The sequence below is a fragment of the Chlorocebus sabaeus genome, chromosome 24 (genome assembly GCF_047675955.1).
Source record: "Chlorocebus sabaeus isolate Y175 chromosome 24, mChlSab1.0.hap1, whole genome shotgun sequence".
Lineage (NCBI taxonomy): Eukaryota > Metazoa > Chordata > Mammalia > Primates > Cercopithecidae > Chlorocebus > Chlorocebus sabaeus.
The window spans coordinates 79,783,031-79,803,571 of record NC_132927.1 but is presented as its reverse complement, the minus strand read 5'-3'; the positions used below and the strand labels follow the sequence as shown (position 1 = coordinate 79,803,571).

The 20,541-nt window shown below is 47.2% G+C and overlaps 1 protein-coding gene across 10 annotated transcripts in view; it reads right to left on the bottom strand.

Annotated features, from left to right (window-relative positions):
- MARK3 (microtubule affinity regulating kinase 3) overlaps positions 1-10,131 on the bottom strand; it is a 114,680-nt gene extending 104,549 nt beyond the window's left edge. For 6 of the 10 annotated variants that reach the window (XM_037984593.2, XM_037984595.2, XM_037984594.2 and 3 more), the window contains exon 1: positions 9,967-10,097. In XM_037984593.2, the coding sequence (XP_037840521.1) occupies positions 9,967-10,017 (51 nt within the window). In that variant the 5' untranslated portion in view covers positions 10,018-10,097. Of the gene's footprint in view, positions 1-9,966 lie in introns of all 10 variants that reach the window. The other 4 variants (XM_037984596.2, XM_037984599.2, XM_073011341.1 and 1 more) reach the window with 1 other exon arrangement.
- Between the last annotated feature and the right edge of the window lie 10,410 nt (positions 10,132-20,541).

Genomic DNA, 20,541 nt, shown 5'->3' with positions numbered 1-20,541 from the left:
AACGCACAAAACTTCCAATCAGCCTTAAATAAACGCAGAAAAATAAGCAAGACTCAAAATAGCATTATCTCTCTCCAAATCAGAGTGTCAGATGCTATATAAGACAAAAAACAAAATTCTGAGGAAAAAGGATATTCAGTCTAGAATTCTATATGCAGCCAAAATAGCAATCAAGTATGAGAACAGAATAAAAATGTTTGCAGATATGAAAGGATTTTAAAAATTTACCTCCCAGCAACTTTCTCAGAAAATCACTGGAGGAACTGCTGCAATGAAACCTGGGAGTGAACCAAAGGGAAGAAAATAGGATCCAACAGGAAAGGCAAAGGGAATCCCTAGGATACGGGTGAAGGGAGATCTCAGGATGACAACTATGCAGCAGAACAGACAGCTAGAACACAAGGCCAGCCTGACAGAGATGAAAGTGACAGAATGCCTGATGAATCTGACCACAGAGGAGACTGAGAAAGCGAAAAGTCATAAAAATCCAAGCAAACAAAAACACTAAGAAAAAACTTGAGATGATGTTATTCTCTGATTAAAAAAAAACAAAAAACAAAAACATGAGGCATAGGCAAGTGAATTTATTTGTCCACAGTTACTTAAATCTCAAGACCAGTTTCAAATTCCAGTCTAAAAATAAAACTCTAAATTCTACCTTCTCCTTGTATATGTTGTTCCTTCTTTTTTGCTCCGTATCTTATGAGGTCCCTTCTACCTATTTAGAATCTTTATCTCAATCAGTCTTAGGCTCTCATTTTTGTCTTCCACTTTCAAGGCCAGACTCTTTCCACCACACATCCCTTCAGGAAAGCAGTGTAAGATTATGGCCAGGCGCTGTGGCTCACGCCTACAATCCTAGCACTTTGGGAGGCTGAGGCGGGTGGTCACTTGAGGTCAGGAGTTATAGACCTGACTGGCCATGTTGAAAGCCCATCTCTACTAAAAATACAAAAATTAGCCGGGCGTGGTGGCGGGTGCCTGTAATCCCAGCTACTTGGGTGGCTGATGCAGAAGAACTGCTGGAACTCAGGAGACGAAGGTTGCGGTAAGCCAAGATCATGCCATTGCACTCCAGCCTGGGCAACAGAGCAAGACTCCATCATAAAAAAAAAGAAAAAAGACTAGGGTTATGTAAAATTCTAGACAAAACCTGTGAATTCAACTTCTCTGATTTCATATTAAATTCTACCACTACAGATTTTTGTGTGAAAAGTCCATACACAAACCCCACAATATTTAGGTCCAACCAAAAGCAACTGCTTATCAACAAGAAATACAGAAAAAACACCTGCTTTGTTTGAGCTTCAACACTGAACTCCAAGGTCCCACATAACCCACAGAAACAATGTCTCATCTAGTGTACACAGAAGTACACAAGACTAACCACAGTTGAGCAGCTTGAATGGCTAGAGTGCAGTGCTAGCGAACTCTAGGCTGAAGATAAAGTTGGATGCCCCCCCATCTCCAAAAAAAGGCCTTTTCTTTCAAAGCCAACTTCTGCCATTCCAATTGCTCTGTACAAGCAGGTGCAGATGGGTCAGCATAAATTCCTTAATTACTTTTGCAGACCAACTCCAAGCACAACCTTTAATTTCTGTGTGAGACAGGACATTAAAGCTTCCCAGGTAAGAGATTTATTTTCTCCTTCAGGTTTAATTTGAAATTTTAAAATGGAAATGAGACAAATGAATTTTCTGCTTCAGTACTCCCAGTGGTGATCAGAGGGTGCTGCATTCCCTGACCCCTTTTTCTTTTTTAACCAAAGTCACAAGTCATGGAACATTCCCTGACTCTCACTAGGAATTTGTTCCAGCCCAGGAACAAATTCCAGGCATAAAATCTGGCTATCTCTTAGAATAATAAAATGCAGGCCGAGCGCAGTGGCCCAAGCCTGTAATCCCAGCACTTCGGAAGGCCAAGGCAGGTGAATCACCCAAGGTGAGGAGTTCGAGACCAGCTTGGTCAACATGGTGAAACCCCATCTCTACTAAAAATACAAAAAATTAGCTGGGCATAGTGGTGCGTGCCTATAATCCCAGCTACTCAGGCCGGGTGGGGGAGGTTGCAGTGAGTGGAGGTCACAAGATTGCACTCCAGCCTGGGCAACAAGAGCGAAACTCTGTCTCAAAAAAAAAAAGGTAATAAAATGCAGAACAATCCTCTTTGAAATCAAATAGTTACTATTAATTTTTATTAGGTATAAGCCTCTATGTAATTACAATGTAAATCATACACCATGTAAGTCTAAGAAAGTTACAATGTATATATCATGAGCTATATAACTCAAATAACCAAAATTCTACTTACTACAAATTTCAACCTTTACCTAATTTACATATATAAGATGATAAGGATGCTCAAATTAAGTCTATAAGATCTTTCCCTAAAAACTCTGACTAAATATTTTCATGAATTCTTCAGAGATCAACTTTTTTTCTCTTTCTTGTTTTAAGACACAGAGTTTCACCATGTTTTACCAGGTGGACAAGTGCTGTGGTCCAGGTAGACTGGCCTCAAGTGATCCTCTGGCCTCAGCCTCCTGAGTCCTGAAATTACAGGTCACCTTTTTTCTGATAAGGCCCAAACAGCTTGATTCAACAGGTTATGCTTAGAAGTTAAAAAGCTGACTAAGCTGGGGGCACGGTGGCTCACGCCTGTAATCCCAGCACTTTGGGAGGCTGAGGAGGGAGGATCATGAGGTCAGGAGTTCGAGATCAGCCTGCCAATATGGTGAAACCCCGTCTCTACTAAAAATACAAAAAAATTAGCCGGGCGTGGTAACAGGCACCTGTAATCCCAGCTACTCAGGAGGCTGAGGCAGGAGAACTGCTTGAACCCGGGAGGTGGAGGTTGCAGTGAGCCGAGATCATGCCATTGCACTCCAGCCTGGGTAACAAGAGTGACACTCTGTCTCAAAAAATAAAATTTAAAAATTAGCTGGGCGTGGTGGCGGCTGCCTATAATCCTAGCTACTCAGGAGGCTGAGGCAGGAGAATCGCTTGAACCCGGGAGGCAGAGGTTGCAGTGAGCCGAGATCATGGCACTGCACACCAGCTCAGGCGACAGTGCGAGACTTCGCCTCAGGGGAAAAAAAAAAAGCTGATTAAATAAAACCATATTACATATGTTAAATGAGATACTCTATACTGATATACAGTTAAGTGATCATCAAATGGCAACTATTGCTGTTTTCCACAACCACACTTTTTAATAAACAGTCAGTTTTTTTTAAACTCATGGAACCTGAAAACTCAATTAAATGGTCTGGAAATCTCCCTTTGATAGTCACAGTACAATCTCAAAGGAGTATAGTTTAGTCAGCAAGACTTCACTGAACAGTTAAGGTAGTGATTTTTTTTTTCTTAATAAATAACCATCAGAAATTCCTGCTATAGTGATTCTTAAGAGTGGTCCCTGGACCTGGAGCGTCAACATCACCCGGCAACTTGTTAGAAATTCCAATTCTACGGGTAAAATCAAGGTCTAGGGGCAGGGCCCAGCGATCAGGGTTCTAAAGCCCCTTCAGGTGATTCTAATGTTTGCTTAAGTTTGAGCGTTACAGACTAGCTTCACAAAGCTCAGGCTGCTTTGTTCCGCAAGGAGCAGGAAATCCTAAAGAGCGGGAATGCTATATGTCCCAGGTACATGGCTTCTACAGCACCTAGCACAGTATCATACACACGGTAGGCATTCATACTTGCTGAACAGGTTAATTCAGTCTCACATAACCAATGGCTGACTAGACAATAGCATTATCAGTTTCACAGATGTCAGAAATTTGGGGGACTATTTGCGTTAACTAATAATAAGTACACGATGCACACATATCAGTAGCTGTTAAATAACTTCACTGGGAAAGCCCTGGGTCTCTGGTACTTTGGCCAATAATGTTACCAGGCTTACAAAGTATCATATCCTTTGAAATTAAGGTGAAAAATATGTTTCTCATTTTGCCAGTATAGAAAAAGGATGTATCCATGGCTCCATAAAACTACAGAACATAAACTGAAATGCAAACTGTTTGCTTGCCTTTAAAAAGCATATTTTGACTGGGCACAGTGGCTCATGCCTGTAATCCCAGCACTTTGGGAGGTCAAGGCAGGCGGACAACCTGAGGTCAGGAGTTCGAGAACAGCTTGGCCAACATGGCAAAATCCCATCTCTACTAAAAATACAAAATAAAATAAAATAAATTAGCCGGGCATGGTGGTGGGCGCCTGTAATCCCAGCTACTCAGGAGGCTGCGGCACGAGAATCGCTTGAACCCAGGCGGCAGAGGTTGGCAGTGAGCCGAGATTGCACCATCGCACTCCAACCCGGGTGACAGAGCAAGACTCCATCTCAATTTAAAAAAAAAAAAAAAGCATATTTGACTTATCAGCCAACTATAATGTATGAATTCAAGCTGGATTCTAATTTGAATAGAGTTTAAAAATCAGAAATGTAAGAAAATTTAAACACTGCATATGTGATATTAAGAAAATATGATAAAGGTATTGCTTTTATGTTTCTTAAAACAGGCTTTATCTCTTTTAAAAGCTCTAGAGAGGAAATGATACTGCATTTGCTTCTTAATTTATAAATGAAATAAGACTGGCCACTGAGCTGCGCTGTGGAGTACATGGGGGCTAAGTACATACCAGGATTTCTCAACCCTGGCACTTCTGACATTTTAGGCCGGATAATTCTTTCTTGTGGAAGGCTGTCCTATGTACTGTAAAATGTTTAGTAGCATTTCTGGTCAGTCAAACCTCTCTCTAGTTGTGATAACCAAAAAATGTCTTTAGACATTGTCAAATGTCCACTAGAGGGCAAAATCACCCTGTGGTTGAGAAGCATTGATAAATAACATCCTATTTGTTTAAATTTTCCTATAATAAAACACTTTAAAAAATAGTTTTGACTGAGTGTGGTGGCTCATACCTGTAATTCCAGTGCTTTGGGAGGCTGGGACAGGAGGAATGCTTGAGCCCAGGAGTTAGAGACCACCTTGGACAATATAGGGAGATCCTATTTCTACGAAAACATTAAAAATTAGCCCTGCATGTGGTAGGGCACGCATGTAGTGCCAGCTACTTGGGAGGCTGAGTTGGAAGGATTGCTTGGGCCCAAGAGGTCAAGGCTACAGCAAGCTGTGATTGCTCCACTGCACTCCTGCCTGGGTGACAGAGCGAGATACTGTCTCAAAATAAAAATAAAATCTACAGCAAGCTTGTCCAATCCACGGTCCAAGGGCTGCATGCAGCCCAGCACAGCTCTGAAAGTGACCCAACACAAATTCACAAACTTTGTTAAAACAGCAATTTTTTTTAAAGCTTATCAGCTATCGTTAGTATTAGTGTATTTTATTTGTGGCCTAAGACATTCTTCTTCCAATGTGGCCCAGAGAAGCCAAAAGATTGGACACCTCTGATCTACAAGCTTAAAAAAAAAAAGAAAAAAAAAAAAAGTTTTAGAAATACTCTGTGTACAGGTACAACTACATCTCCTTGTGGAGCCTAAGCTAGAGATCTGGGGCCCAGTAGAGGCTCTGCTATTAAATATTTAATGGTCTCCTGTCATTAGTAGCAGCTTTTGTCACCTCGCAGAGTCTCAGCATCCTCACTGGATTAGATTGAGTAGTTCTTCTGAGCTATAACACAATGTGGCAACAGCGAACTTTTTTTTTTTTTTTGAGACGGAGTCTCGTTCTGTCACCCAGGCTGGAGTGCAATGGCTCAATCTCAGCTCACTGCACTCTCCGTCTCCAGGGTTCAAGCAATCCTTCTGCCTCAGGCTCCCAAGTGCTGGGATTACAGGCGCCTGCCACTGTGCCCAGCTAATTTTTGTATTTTTAGTAGAGACAGGGTTTTGCCATCTTGGTCAGGCTGGTCTCGAACTCCTGACCTCAGGTGATCCACCTGCCTTGGCCTCCCAAAGTGCTGAGATTACAGGTGTGAGCCACCACACCTGGCCAACAGTAAACTTTTATATACCCATTCACTAAGGGTGGACATTAACATTTGGAAATCAAACAAAAATTAGTGTACAAGGATGAAGATAATATTTATGTTGCAATTTTTTTTTTTCTTTTTTTTTTTGAGACAGAGTCTTACTCTGTCACCCAGGCTGCAGTGCAGTGGCATGATCTTGGCTCACTGCAACCTTCGTCTCTTGTGTTCAAGTGATTCTCCCGCCTCAGCCTCTTGAGTAGCTGGGATTACAGGCATGCACCACCGCAACCAGCTAACTTTTTTTTTGAGACGGACTCTTGTTCTGTCGCCCAGGCTGGAATGCAGTGGCCCAATCTCGGCTCACTGCAAGCTCCGCCTCCCGGGTTCACACCATTCTCCTGCCTCAGTCTCCCAAGTAACGGGGACTATAGGCGCCCGCCACCACGCCCGGCTAACTTTTTGTAATTTTAGTAGAGACAGGGTTTCACCAAGTTAGCCAGGATGGTCTCAATCTCCTGACCTCATGATCTGCCCGCCTCAGCCTCCCAAAGTGCTGGGATTACAGGTGTGAGACACCGCACCCAGTCTTTTTTTTTTTTTTTTTTTGTAGAGATGGGGTTTCACCATGTTGGCCAGGCTGGCCTCCAACTCCTGGCCTCAAGCCATCTGCCCACCTTAGCCTCCTAAAGTACTGGGATTACAAGCATGAGCCACCACACCCGGCCTGCCTTTTCTTAGTCTTGATCTAATATGGAACATTCTTATCATAGCTATATATAATTATTTAAAATTTAAATAAGATTCCTGGGATAAGCAAAAAGGAATAAATTTTATTTATTCCTGGGATAAATAAAAAGTATTTTTACAAAATACTAAAACATACCTATTCTAGTCACAATAGCCAAAAACGTCCATCACTGGTGAGTGGATTAAAAAAATTGTGGCACATCCAAACAAGGAAATACTCACACAGCAATAAAAAGGAATGAACTACTGATACACATTGAAATAAATCTCAAAAGTACTACGCTAAGTGAAAGAAGACACAAAAGATTATTTACTCTTGTGACTCCATTTACATAGCATCCTTGAAAAGGCAAAACCACAGGGACAGAAAGCAGATCAGTGGTTGCCCAGGGGTTGAGAAAGGGAGAAGGCACTGACTATAAAGGGCCATAAGGGAGCTTTCTGGTGATGGAAGTGTTCTACATCATGATTGTGATGGTGGTTACATAACTATACGCTTGTCAAAACTCACCAAACTGTATATTTAAAATGGATGAACATTACATCTCAACAAACCTAACTTTAAGAAAAAAGCTTCTCAACAGAATGAGAGCTCCCATTCATTCTTGTACATTCACCACTCAATTGGCAGGAAGTCTAATACCTAGCAGTGCAGTAATGTAGGTAACAAAGTCTATACCTGAGTTGTAACACTGACACAAGGGCTCCACACTGTGAAAGCTACACAGCTCCTTCCAGAACATGCCAATACAAGAGTTAAAGGCCGGGCGCGGTGGTTCAAGCCTGTAATCCCAGCACTGTGGGAGGCCGAGACGGGAGGATCACGAGGTCAGGAGATCGAGACCATCCTGGCTAACACGGTGAAACCCCGTCTCTACTAAAAATACAAAAAACTAGCCAGGCGAGGTGGCGGGCGCCTGTAGTCCCAGCTACTCGGGAGGCTGAGGCAGGAGAATGGCGTAAACCCGGGAGGCGGAGCTTGCAGTGAGCTGAGATCTGGCCACTGCACTCCAGCCTGGGCGACAGAGCGAGACTCTGTCTCAAAAAAAAAAAAAAAAAAAAAAAGAGTTAAAAATGTAACCGGGCATGGTAAATCAACGCAACAATATGTAATAAACTTGATTTTAAAACAGTCAAAAATTCATTTTAAATACACTACACGGCCGGGCGTGGTGGCTCACGCCTGTGATACCAGCACTTTGGGAGGCCGAAGCGGGCGGATCACCTGAGGTCAGGAGACCAGCATGACAAACATGGAGAAACCTCGTCTCTACTAAAAATACAAAATTAGCCCGGAGTGGTGGTGCATGCCTGTAATCCTGGCTACTCAGGAGGCTGAGGCAGGAGAATCACTTGAACCTGGGAGGTGGAGGTTGCAGTGAGCCGAGATCGTGCCACAGCACTCCAGTCTGAGAGACAGAGCCAGACTCCATCTCAAAAAAGAAAGAAAGAAAGAAGACCCATTTGAAATCCTTCATTATCACAAATCTGCTATGACTGTTTTCGGCTTCAGTTTAGAAAGCATGGAGCTCCTACTCTGGTTCAACGTAAAGTTTTGCTTCTCTGAGTGAATATCAATGATCAAAACTAACCAGTTGGGCACACTGGCTCACGCCTGTAATATTAGCACTTTGAGGGGCCGAGGCGGGTGGATCACATGAGGCTAGGAGTTCTAGACCAGCCTGGCCAACATGGTGAAACCCTTTCTACTAAAAATACAAAAATGCAAGCCAGGCGTGGTGGTGCATGCCTGTAATCTCAGCTACTCGGGAGGCTGAGGCATGATAATCACTTCAGCCTGGGAGGCGGAGGCTGCAGTGAGCCAAGATCGCACCACCACACTCCAGCCTGGGAAACAGTCTCGGTCTGCCTCAAAAAAAAAAAAAAAAAAAAAAAAAAAAAGGTTTCTTTAAAAGGACCATAAGAAAATAGTTCCCTCACTCACCTGTCTAAGAGTTTCTATTACTCGCTCTTTATATAATTTTCTAATCTCTCTCAGGTGGAGAAAGGTACACCACTGTTCTACTCACTAAGGGCTAAAGAGCATTAAATATTATACACTAATATGCTACAGGGATGTTTTAGGCTATGGTTTTACGTTTACAGATTAAATTATCAAATAGCTATCCAGCAAACAAGTGGCATTTTTGAAGATCAAAATTAAAACATTGACACCACTAGGCCATAACATCTCAGGACATTACTGAAAGCATGAAAACACTGAAAGCAAGGAAGCATTCCCTAAGAGAAGACATTTCGTGCCAGCAATTACCTCATAACACTTTTAATGAAAGGCCAGTGAAGTTTCTTTACAAGTTATTTACTAGACGTTTTACAGAATATAGGCAACAACTAGATTGAAACACTTTTGAACCCAGTGTTAGAGGAGAGTTCAGAAAACGAACAGAGTCAAACGTTTCTTCAATGGAATTTCTACTACAAGTTCTCATTCTCTAGCAATGCTGTTCCTGGCATTTTGTAGTTTCACATGCACAAAATCAAAGGTTCCTTTTATAAAATCATAGCCTGTGAGCGCTGAAACGGACCTAAGAGCTCATCTAAGTCAACCTCTTTTTAGGAAGGAGGACATCGAAGCCCCAGCGGGTGTCCCTCAGCTAGGCAGTGAGTGGCAGAGCAGAGCTTCACTATACATCTGCTTTTCAAAATGTTTAACTCCTTCAAAACAGATTTGTATGGAAAGGAAACTATGCCTTAATAAAGGCTGCGCGCTAGTGTTTTGGAATTCCTAAGGGGACCGCAAAGATCCCTCAGTAGACACTTAGTGACTGTGATTAAATTTAGTTCCAGACCATCTTAAAGAACGAGACAGCCCACCTGACTCAATCGATTACTCTTAATCAGCACCAGTAACATATGGTATTAATGTGATAGTCTCTCAAGAAATGCCTGACCAAGTTAAAAGCAGAGTTCGGTTAAAATAAGCACTGACCACTGCAGTGATCTGACACGCACACTTGCACAATCCATTGAGCGGCAACCCGGCCTCTCAAAGCACCGATTCGTAACGATGCAACTTATGGGCTTTACTAATCGACTAGACTGCAGGCATAATCGATATACTTCGCAGACCCGCCCGCGAACAGCGGGACAGGGCGGACTTCTGGAGGAAACGGTCCGACCTGGCTGCCTCTTGGGTGACTACGGCCTGCCCTCTATTTCCAGAGCGTTCGGGCTGGGGGGGAACACCCGACTGCAAGGCACTGCCCGAGGAGCACGAAGGCCATCCCGAAGGTCCGCCAACTACAACGCCCAGGTTACTTACGTTTTCAGTGTCTCGTTCATTCACCGTTGGCAATGGGGTCCTAGTGGACATTTTACTGCACTTTAATTCTGCACAATGCGAGGGCGAAAACAAAACAGCACAGCCCTAGGAGGCCGGCGACCAGCGTCCTCGAGTCCACGGCAGTTTCGAAGCGGCGCCGTGGGGAGGGCGGCTCCCTTCTCTCTACGGCCGTTTAGATCCCGGGCCTGGCCCGGGCCATCCCCCGGCGGGTCCCGGGGCTCATTCTCTCCCTGCCCCGGCGGCCGAGGCGAGGAGCCCGGGAGGGCTGCAGTGGCGGAGCCGAGCCTGCGGCGGGCTGCCGGCTTCGGCCCGCCGGCGTCCCCTCGCCTCAGGGCGCCCCGCGATCCCGGGCCCCCTCGCCTCCTTCTCCACTCCCGCCCGTCGCGCCGCGAATTTCAGCTCCCGGGCCTCCACACAGCGCCGCCGGCGGCGCCTGAAAAAGAGGGGGCGGAGGAGGATGTGAAGGAAGTGGAGCGCAAGACAGGCCGCCGCGGGCTGTGGGCGCCGACCATGGAGCGGGCTGCGGAGGAGGCGCCTGCGCCCGGCTGCTTCTCCCTCTCTAGTGAGCTTGCTGCCTCAGCCTCCGCCCTGCTGGCCGCCGCCGCTGCCGCCGCACCCCGGCACCTCGGAGCCTCACGGACCCAAGATGGCCGCTCCTCGGCTTCCTCTGCTGCCTCCGGCTGCCGGAAGTGACGACAGGCCGCCTCCCGGAGTCCCGCCAATCAGCGTGGCCTGAGAAAGCCGGCCCGGCTGTTGTTGCTAGGGGCGACTTGGTCCAGACCCCGCCGCGGGGGCGTTGAAGAGGGCGGGGAAGCGCTGTCCGGGTCTCCACTGACTACCGCGGGCGGCGGGTTCCTCCTGTACGGAGCGCTCCGGCAACGCCGAAAGAGCCGAGAAACGGCCCTGGGCGACAGCCAGAGCCCTCCCGCTGAGTTGGCATTTACAGACTACAGGCCTGGGTTGGCTGAATTACAGATCGAGAGCCTACTGTGCACAAAAGTTGCGGTTGCATCCTTGGGACTGCGCTGCACCGACTGGAGCCCCAGCATTAATGACAGGGCCGGGGCTACGGGAAGGAGCCGGGCTCTTGCATCCTTAACTGTGACCCGGGCGTCAGGCTCTCGCCCACAAACCTTCCCGTCTCCGGATCTGAGCAGCTGCGGGCTGGGCGCGGACTCCGAGGGCAGCAGGAGCCTCTTGCCCTCAAGGAGCTGGTGATCAGGCGGGTGACAGACCTGGACCCAGCTAAATGCCATCCGGATGGAAGAGTGCAATAACGAGGGTGGCACAAAGGGGATGGAGTCGGGGGCGAAATGAATCTGTCGAGGCCCCCAGGGACCAGTTCCTAAATGCCTGTAGGGAATTTATAAGCAGACTTTTCTTATAGTCAGTGCGTCGCTGCTGGAAGACTGGAAGCATCTTTGGGTGCCAGCCTCGGGTCAGACTTGGTAGACGCCTGCAGGCGGGAACCCTGGAAATGCTACCTGACCTAGAAACCTTCCTTGCCCATTCACCTCTTCACGTGTTCGGTGCCTCTACTCAGCTCCTGGCCAGCGGTGGATGGAATCCATGGGTGCAGGGTCCGAAGAGGGAGAGTAGTGTGGGATGGGGGTGACACTAACTGTTACCCAGAGTCGAGTCTACCTTGTAGGTTCATGACATTTGTTACCTCATTTAGTCTCAGGGTAACCCTGTGAGATGGACAGACACACATGCGATCCGAAGTCTAGACAGGTACAGTGACTTGGCTAAAGTACACAGGTTGGTTAGCGACAGAGCTGGGATTCTAACCTAGTTCCCAAAGCTTGGATAATAGGTAAGCCCTTGTAGTGGGTGGCTATGTCATGCTTGCTTCCCCTTTGATCCGTTGGCATCCCAACTGTCTTGCGATGTTTGAGACCTTTCTTGCTCCAGGAAATATATGTATCTTTTTTTTTTTTTTTTTTTTTTTGAGACGGAGTCTCGCTCTATTGCCCAGGCTGGAGTGCAGTGGCGCGATCTCGGCTCACTGCAAGCTCCGCCTCCCGGGCTCACGCCATTCTCCTGCCTCAGCCTCCAGAGTAGCTGGGACTACAGGCGCCCACCACCACGCCTGGCTAATTTTTTTGTATTTTTAGTAGAGACGGGGTTTCACCGTGTTAGCCAGGATGGTCTTGATCTCTTGACCTCGTGATCCGCCCGTCTCAGCCTCCCAAAGTGCTGGGATTACAGGCGTGAGCCACTGTGCCCAGCCAAATATATGTATCTTTAAACGCCAGATTCACTCCCAGAGGGGCCAGAGGCTCCCAAAGTTAAAACACCTGAGGACTAAGATAACACTCAGGGCTCCCATCTAACCCTCAGAAGGGAGTGCCCAGGGGGCCAAGAGTGGTTCTATTTAAAATGTGAATAGGGGCCAGGCACAGTGGCTCACGCCTGTAATCCTAACACTTTGGGAGGCCGAAGTGGGTGGATTGCCTGAGCTCAGGAGTTTGAGACCAGCCTGGCCAACATGGTGAAACCCCATCTCTGCTAAAATACAAAAAATTAGCCAAGCATGGTGGTGTGTGCCTGTAGTCCCAGCTACTCAGGAGGCTGAGGCGAGAGAATCTCTTGAACCTGGGAGGCAGAGTTGAAGTGAGCCAAGATCACCTCACTGCACTCCAGCCTGAGCAACAGAGCAATACTGCGTCTCAAAAAACGAAATAAAAGAAAACAAAATGTGAATAGGGAGATGGCATGCACATCTGTAATCCCAGCTACTTGGGAATCTGAGGTGGGAGGTCACTTGAGCCCAGGAGTTGGAGACCAGCCTGGGCAACAGAGTGAGACCTTGTCTCTACAAAAACTAAAAAAAAAAAAAAAAAAAAAAATGGCAGAAGGGCGATGCCCACTGCACTCCTGCCTGGGAGACAGAGCAAGAACGTGCCTCAAAAATAAATAAATAAATAAATAAAGTTATTCTCTTTCTCCTTCTGGCCAAGGAGTTAGTGGAATTCCATTAGTTAAATGTGTGCTTCACGCACTTCAACTGCAATGTCAGTTATGATAAGAAGGGGTGAGCGTAAGTGTTGTGGGAGACCCAAGCAGGGACATTTAGCTCAACTTGGGGGTTTGTATTCAGGGAAGGCTTCCTGGGGGAGAGGATGTTTATGCTGAGTCTAAAAGCATAAGCAGAGTTAGCTGTGGGAGGATGGGTAGAAAGGACAGTTCAAGCAGAAGAATGGCCTGACGAGCACCGCAATGAGATGCCACACGGTGGGTCTGGGTAAATATCAGGAGAGTGAGCAGTGAGAAGCGAGACTGCAGGAGAAGGCCGGAGCCAGGCCGGGTTTGGACAGAGCATGACACCTGATTCTGCATCCTGTCCTGATGAGAGTTGGGAAAACACCCCAGAAAGGATTTCAGCCTCAGGCAGAAGCTGCGAGAAAGCGTATGGGAAGTTCAGAACAGTTCACATTGGCCAGAGAAGTAGCTGGGGGAGGAGGTTTCCACCTGGGTGCTTTTCTCACCCAAGCCACATATGAAATAATGAGTCAGCAAATGCCAAAAGTTAGGGAATGAAGATAATAGTACTTAACTCAAGATGCTTTTGGTTTTTGTAAAAGCTAGAATTAAACGCCTTGAACTTTGCCTTGCACTTATGTTAAATGACATCATGACACTGTGAAGAGTGGGAGATGGGTGTGTGTGCGTTTCTTTTTTCTTCTTTCTTTCTTTTTTCTTTCTTTCTTTCTCTCTTTCTCTCTTTCTTTCTTTCCCTGCCTGCCTGCCTCTCTCTCTCTCTCTCTTCCCTGCCTCCATCCCTCTCTCCCTGCCTCTCTCCCTTCCTTCCTCTCTCTCTTTTTCCCCTTCCTTCCTTCCTTTGTTGTTGCTTGAGCCAGACAGGGTCTTGCTCTATTGCCCAGGCTGGGGCACAGTGGTGTGATCATAGCTCACTGCAGCCTTGAACTCCGGGGCTCAAGTGATCCTTTGCCTCTGCCTCCTGAATAGCTAGGACTACAGGTACGCACCACCACACCGAGATAATTTATTTGTAGAGACCAAATCTTGCCCAGACTAAACTCCCAGCCTCAAGCAACCCTCCCATCTCTGCCTCCCAAGGTGCTGGGATTACAGGTGTGATCCACTGCGCCCAGTCACCTGGGTGTGTGAATTACAAGCAAAAAAGAAAATGAGAGGAAGAGAAGAAAGAGTAAAGTATTGTTCCGTCCAAAGGACTCTTTGTGATCCAGAATTATGTGCATCTATGGTCTGGAAGGAGTGGAGAGGAGGGTTTGGAAGTTGTCCTTGGAATGCCTTCTTCAATCCCTTTTCATATTTCTTGTTTCCTGTCTTCATATTAAAATAGTTTCTACCTTGGGGCCCCAAGCTGAAAAGATATAACTAAATTGACTAAGGTGTATATGTGCATAAGCAATACTTACTTTCATGGCAAGAAGGAAGGCACCATGAGACATCAGAAGCTGGAGATAATCTAGCCCTACTGTGTCCCTGTGGGGCAGATGAGAAACTGAGTCTCAAAGAGACGACATGCCGGCCGGGCGCGGTGGCTCACGCCTGTAATCCCAGCACTTTGGGAGGCCTAGACGGGCGGATCACGAGGTCAGGAGATCGAGACCATCCTGGCTAACATGGTGAAACCCCGTCTCTACTAAAAAATACAAAAAAAAAAAAAAAAAAACTAGCCAGGCGAGGTGGCGGGCGCCTGTAGTCCCAGGCTGAGGCAGGAGAATGGCGTAAACCCAGGAGGCGGAGCTTGCAGTGAGCTGAGATCAAGCCACTGCACTCCAGCACTGGCGACAGAGCGAGACTCTGTCTCAAAAACAAAAAAAAAAAAAAAGAGGCAACAGGCCACCTCTTAGCCATTAGGATAGCTACTAGCAAAAAAAAACAGAAAATAACAAATTTTGGCAAGAACATGGAGAAATTGGAAACTGCATGGTTGCTGGGGATGTAAAATGGTACAGCATCTATGGAAAACAGTATTATGTTTCTGAAAAAAATTAGAAATAGAATTACCATATGATCTAGTAATCCCACTTCTAGGTAGATACCCGAAAGAATTGAAAACACAGTCTCAAGGAAACATCTGCAGACTCATGCTCATGGCAGCATTATTCACAATAGCTAAAATGTGAAAGCAAACCAAGTGTCCATCCATAGATGAATGGCTAAACAAAGTGTGGTACGTCCATACAATGGAATATTACTCGACCTTAAAAAGAGGGGAAATTCTGACATTAGCTACAACATAGATGAACCTTGAGGACATTATGATGAGTGAAATAAGCCAAACACAAAAGGACAAATTCTGTATGATCCCTCTTCTATGAGGTACCTGGAGCAGTCAAATGGATTCCGACAGAGAGCAGAATGGTGGTGCCAGTGGGGAGAAGGAAATAGAGAGTTCCTGCTTAATGGGCAGAGTTTCCTTTTGGAAAGAAAAGAGACATGAGGACAGATTGCACAACCGTGTGAATGCACTCAATGCCACTCAACTGTACACTTAAAAATGGTGGAGATGATTAAGATGGTTTTATGTTCCATGTTTTTACCACAATTTGATGTATTCGTTTTTGAGATAGGGCCTCACTTTGTCATCCAGGCTGGAGTGCAGTGGCACAATCACAGCTCACTGCAGCCTCAACCTTCGGGGCTCAAGTGATCCTCCTGCCTTAGTTCCCCAAGTAGCTGGGTCCACAGGCGTGCACCACCATGCCCGGCTAATTTTTTTTTTTTTTTTTGGTGCAGATGAGGGTTTGCCATTTTGCCCGGCTGGTCTCGAACTCCACGCCTCAAGCAATGCTCCCACCTCAGCCTCCCAAAGTGCTGGGATTACAGGCAGGAGCCACCATACTCAGCCCGTAATTTTAAAAACAAAGAGATGAAGTGAAAGCTTCAGAAGCTTTGTCTGAAACTGCACAACTAGTTAGCAACAGGGCCAGAATGGGGACCCAAATCTCCCAAGCCCCAGCAGACGCCCCCCACACACACCAGCACGAGAAAGTATCTGGGTCCCTGACAGCAGCTTCAAGTACCTGCACTAGCAGTGAGATTGCCATCCTCCTGACTTCTTATGCAAAAACACAAGCACTTCTTGTTGCACCCACTACAGTTGGGTTGTGATTTACTTGCAGCCCCGCGTGATCCTAACCAGTACTATCATGCTAAGTGTCACGTCTCCTGACCCACAGGCCCATGCATTCTGCACCACATCTAGTTTGGACGGGCGTGGAAAGGCAGCTGCAGGCTCATCACCCCATCACAACCCTCACAAACACAACTCCTCTACCAGAAAGTGGGAATTACTGGGACCCGGGAGCCATTCCTCAGTGTGTGTGTGTGTGTGTGTGTGTGTGTGTGTGTGTGTGTGTATGCAGATATGTTGCAGACCAAGAGCTGAACACTGAGAATATGTAAAGCCACAGAGCTGGAGAAAAGCAGAGTGTGATAATTGAGACATTGGGGTCATCATGCCTGGTGGCAGGGGAAAGAGGAGGGGTTGGGCAGTAGGTGTTCCTGGGACACTGCAGGTAGTCCCCAGGTGCTTTGAGTCTATGGGAAATATGAGGTCCATTTGGACTCCATGCCAGGCCGCTGCTCCCCACATCGGGGATGAGGGCAGACAAGCTGCTATTCTTTTAATTTACTTCTCTAGTCCCCTTCTTCACCCCACTAGGGTCCTGTTGCCCTCTATGAGCCCTGCTTCAAGGCCCAGAAGACACCCCAGGAATTCTCACTTCCAAGATTGTGTTCCTGCCATTCACACACTTGGAAAGGCTCCCCTGCCTGCCCAAAGCCTCCCTGCTTTTATGCAGCCATCCTCTTGTCCTGTCCTCATCCCGGGTCCTTGTCCTCGTCCTCGCTTCTTCCCCAAAGACTCTGCAGACCAGCCCCCAGACTGGCCCGCCCCTCCTTGGCTTTTCCCGCCGAGGTCACAGTACATTTATTGAGCTCCAGCTCTGTACCTGGCACAAGACACCTATGCTAGGACCCCCAACTCTTCTACAGCCTGTGAGACGTCAATGGGCAAGTGAGAGGCGACTGACCGAGACTCAGGAAGGGCTGTAACTCGTCCAATGTCAGGAGCAAGCAAAGGCAGAGCCAGGACTGGGCTCCAAGGCCGAAACTCTGCAATCGATCCTTTCATTCCTAGTGAGTGGAGAGCCCTCGAACCTCCTGTGCTTAGGTCAGTGTAGGGCCCAGTTGAAAACTCAGTAGAGATGCGTCAGTGATTTTCCACCTTCTTGCTTCCGGTACCCTAGCCTTTCCAGATAGTTCTGGATGGAACGCCTCTCGGGCAGAACATGGGCGCCCCCGCCTTGCTAAACACACTATTCTGGAAAGTCGTGTCAGCTTTTCCCACAGCTCGAAGGTGTCCATTTACCACATCCCATGCTTCACCACAGTGTGGAGATGGCCCTGGGGGAGGCAGGAGGGAAAGGGCCATTTGTCCCTGCAGTAATTCTCCAGCTCTCAGATCTGCTGAAGATGATTGATCCCTATCTAGTTCTAGATTGGTCAGTCCCCATCTGGATCTGTCAGTCACCTCTCACACACACGTACGCAGTTGTCATTACCAGATTCTGGTAGCGTAGCCCTCTGGAGCCTGCCCGGTCCCATGACGCACTCCGCTGTGAGCTGGGGAAATCCACTGTCTGGAACTATATCTAAAGGTCTAGGGAGACCACAGAGGTGAGGGAGAGGCAAGGGCTTTGGAGTTCGAACTCTGGCTATGACCCTCAATGCTGGGGGACCTTGGGCAAGTGACTTCATGTCTCTGAGGCACAGTTTCTGAACCAGTCAAATGGGAATGGTGATAGCTACCACTCACAGTTGCTCTGGGGGTCCATGGAGAAAATTCCCAGAAAGCACCAGCACAGCAGGTGCAGAGTCCACCCTTCCAAAGCTCAGAGGACTCACCACCTCCTGGGGGACTGCCCTTCCCACCTCTGCCCCCGAGAGGAGCACAGAGCTCAGAGTCTGTAGAACACAGATCAAGGCTTATCCACACAGGGTGGGGAGTTAGAGACTCACTCCTCCTCCCCGGTTTCCTCCTCTGGTTTTGCCTACCTCACTGAGTACTGAGTTCACGATAGGAGACGCAGAAGCCCTTGGTAAGGGATCCTGCAACACCAGATAAGGTGCTAGTGTTTTTATCATTGCCTCTGCTTTGCAGGCAAGGACTTGGAGATTCAGAAGGGCAAGAGACTTTCTCAAGCTCACGGGCAGAACGCAGTGCCCTTAGACTCCAGTCTGCTGGCTCTGACACCCACGGGCTGCAAAGACAGGTGGGCAAAAAAGGATAGAGAGAAGGAATGAGTGAATAGACTACCCCAGCACTGCTGGAGCCTCAGACCTGCCCATTATTGTAGGGTTGACCTATTAAAGTAAGCACATCTCCCAAATACAAACAGGTTTTTCCAAGACAATAAAGTCTAAGCTCTGCTTGAGGAAAGACCGTTTCCTCCATTACTTAGGCTGCTGCCCTATCCTTGGAGTCATTTGGTCCTCATTGGGTGGAGTCATAAAAAGCCACATCAGCCTTTGGTGGCTGCCCCCCTACTCCTCTCTCCTTCCTTTGTTGCTTCCAGCCACAGTGTTTATTGAGCACCTACTTTGGGCAAAGCTATGTTTGAAGCATTGAGGACATAGCTGTGAACAGAGAAAGTTCTTGCCCACTTTCAGGTCATAGGACACACGTAGCAGAACTCATGCATAATATAATTTCAGGACAGGAGAACTGTAATTTAAAAATTTAATCAGGGGAGGGTGATACAGACTAAGCTCTTTGGTTTTAATTCAATTTTGTTTTTTGAGACAGAGTCTCACTTTGTTGCCCAGGCTGGAGGGCAGTGGTGCGATCTCGGCTCACTGCAAGCTCTGCCTCCTGGGTTTACGCCATTCTCCTGCCTCAGCCTCCCGAGTAGCTGGAACTACAGGCGCCGCCACCTCGCCTGGCTAGTTTTTTGTATTTTTAGTAGAGATGGGGTTTCACCATGTTAGCCAGGATGGTCTCAATCTCCTGATCTTGTGATCCGCCTGCCTCGACCTCCCACAGTGCTGGGGTTCCAGGCGTGAGCCACCACATCCGGGCTCAAATTTCATTTTTTTCTTTTGGTCATCAGTACACATAGTGCAAAATAAAAAGTTGCAAAGGGATACAGAGTTAAAGCTTTTAACAGCTTATGTTTTTCAAAAACACCATAAAGAGGGTAAAAATGCAAGCCTCAAACTGGGAGAAGTTATAACTGATAAGGATTTAAATCCATACCATATAAGAAATGTCTATAATTGGCTGCCTACGGTGGCTCACATCTGTAATCCCAGCACTTTGGGAGGCCAGATCATCTGAGGTCAGGAGTTCGAGACCAGCCTGCCCAACATGGGGAAACCCCACCTCTATTAAAAATACAAAATTAGCCAGCGTGGTGGTGCACACCTGTAATCCCACCTACTTGGGAGGCTGAGGCAGGAGAATCACTTGAACCCAGCAGGCAGAGGTTGCAGTGAGCTGAGATTGTGCCATTGCACTCCAGCCTGGGTAAAAAGAGCAAAACTCAATCACAAAAAAAGAAAAGAAAAGAAAAGAAAAGAAAGAAAGAAAGAATCTCTAATTTACTAAGATCAACAACCCAATAGAAATATAGGCAAAAGACAACAACAGGCACTTGGGGGTTGATAAATAATAAGAACAAATACTTAAAGTCATCTGTGATTGCAAATGCAAGCTATCTCAGCCCATTCTGGAAGCTATAACAAAACAGGAGACGTAGAAGCCCGTGGTAAGAGATCCTGCAACGCCAGATAAGGTGTTAGGGTTTTTATCACGACCTCTGCTTTGCAGACAAGGACTTGGCGATTCAGAAGCGCAAGAGGTTTTCTCCAGCTCACAGGCAGAAAGCAGCGTCCTTAGACTCCAGTCTGTGGGCTGCCTTAAAAACAGGGAAAATGTGTTCTCCACAGTTCTGGAGGCTGGGAAATCCAAGATCAAGGCCCTGGCAGATACGGTGTCTGCTGTGAGCTGGCTTTGCATTCACAGGTGGACGGCTATCATCTCACTGTGCACTCATGTGGCAGAAGGGGCGAATGAGCTCTCTGGCGCTCTTTTCTGGAAGGATCCACCCTCACGACCTCATCACCTTCCAAAGGCCTCACCTCCCAATACCATCAAACTCTGGGGTTTAGTTTTCTTTTTTTGAGTCAGAGTCTCACACTGCCGCCCAGGCTGGAGTACAGTGGTACTATCATGGATCACTGCAGCCTCAATCTCCCAGGCTCAGGTGATCCTCCCATCCCAGCCTCCCAGGCAGCTGGAACTACAGGCACTCACCAGCATTCCCAGCAATTTTTAAAAATTTTTTGTAGAGATGGGTTTCTACCATGTTGCCCAGGCTGGTCTCGAATCCTGGACTCAAGCGATCCTCCAATCTGAACATCCTAGTGCTGGGTTTACAGGCCTGAGCCACTGTGCCCAGTCGGGGTTCAGTTTTCAACATATGAATTTGGGTGGACACAAATAATTTATAGCACACAGAGCATAATAAATTACCACATACTGGCCACCAGATT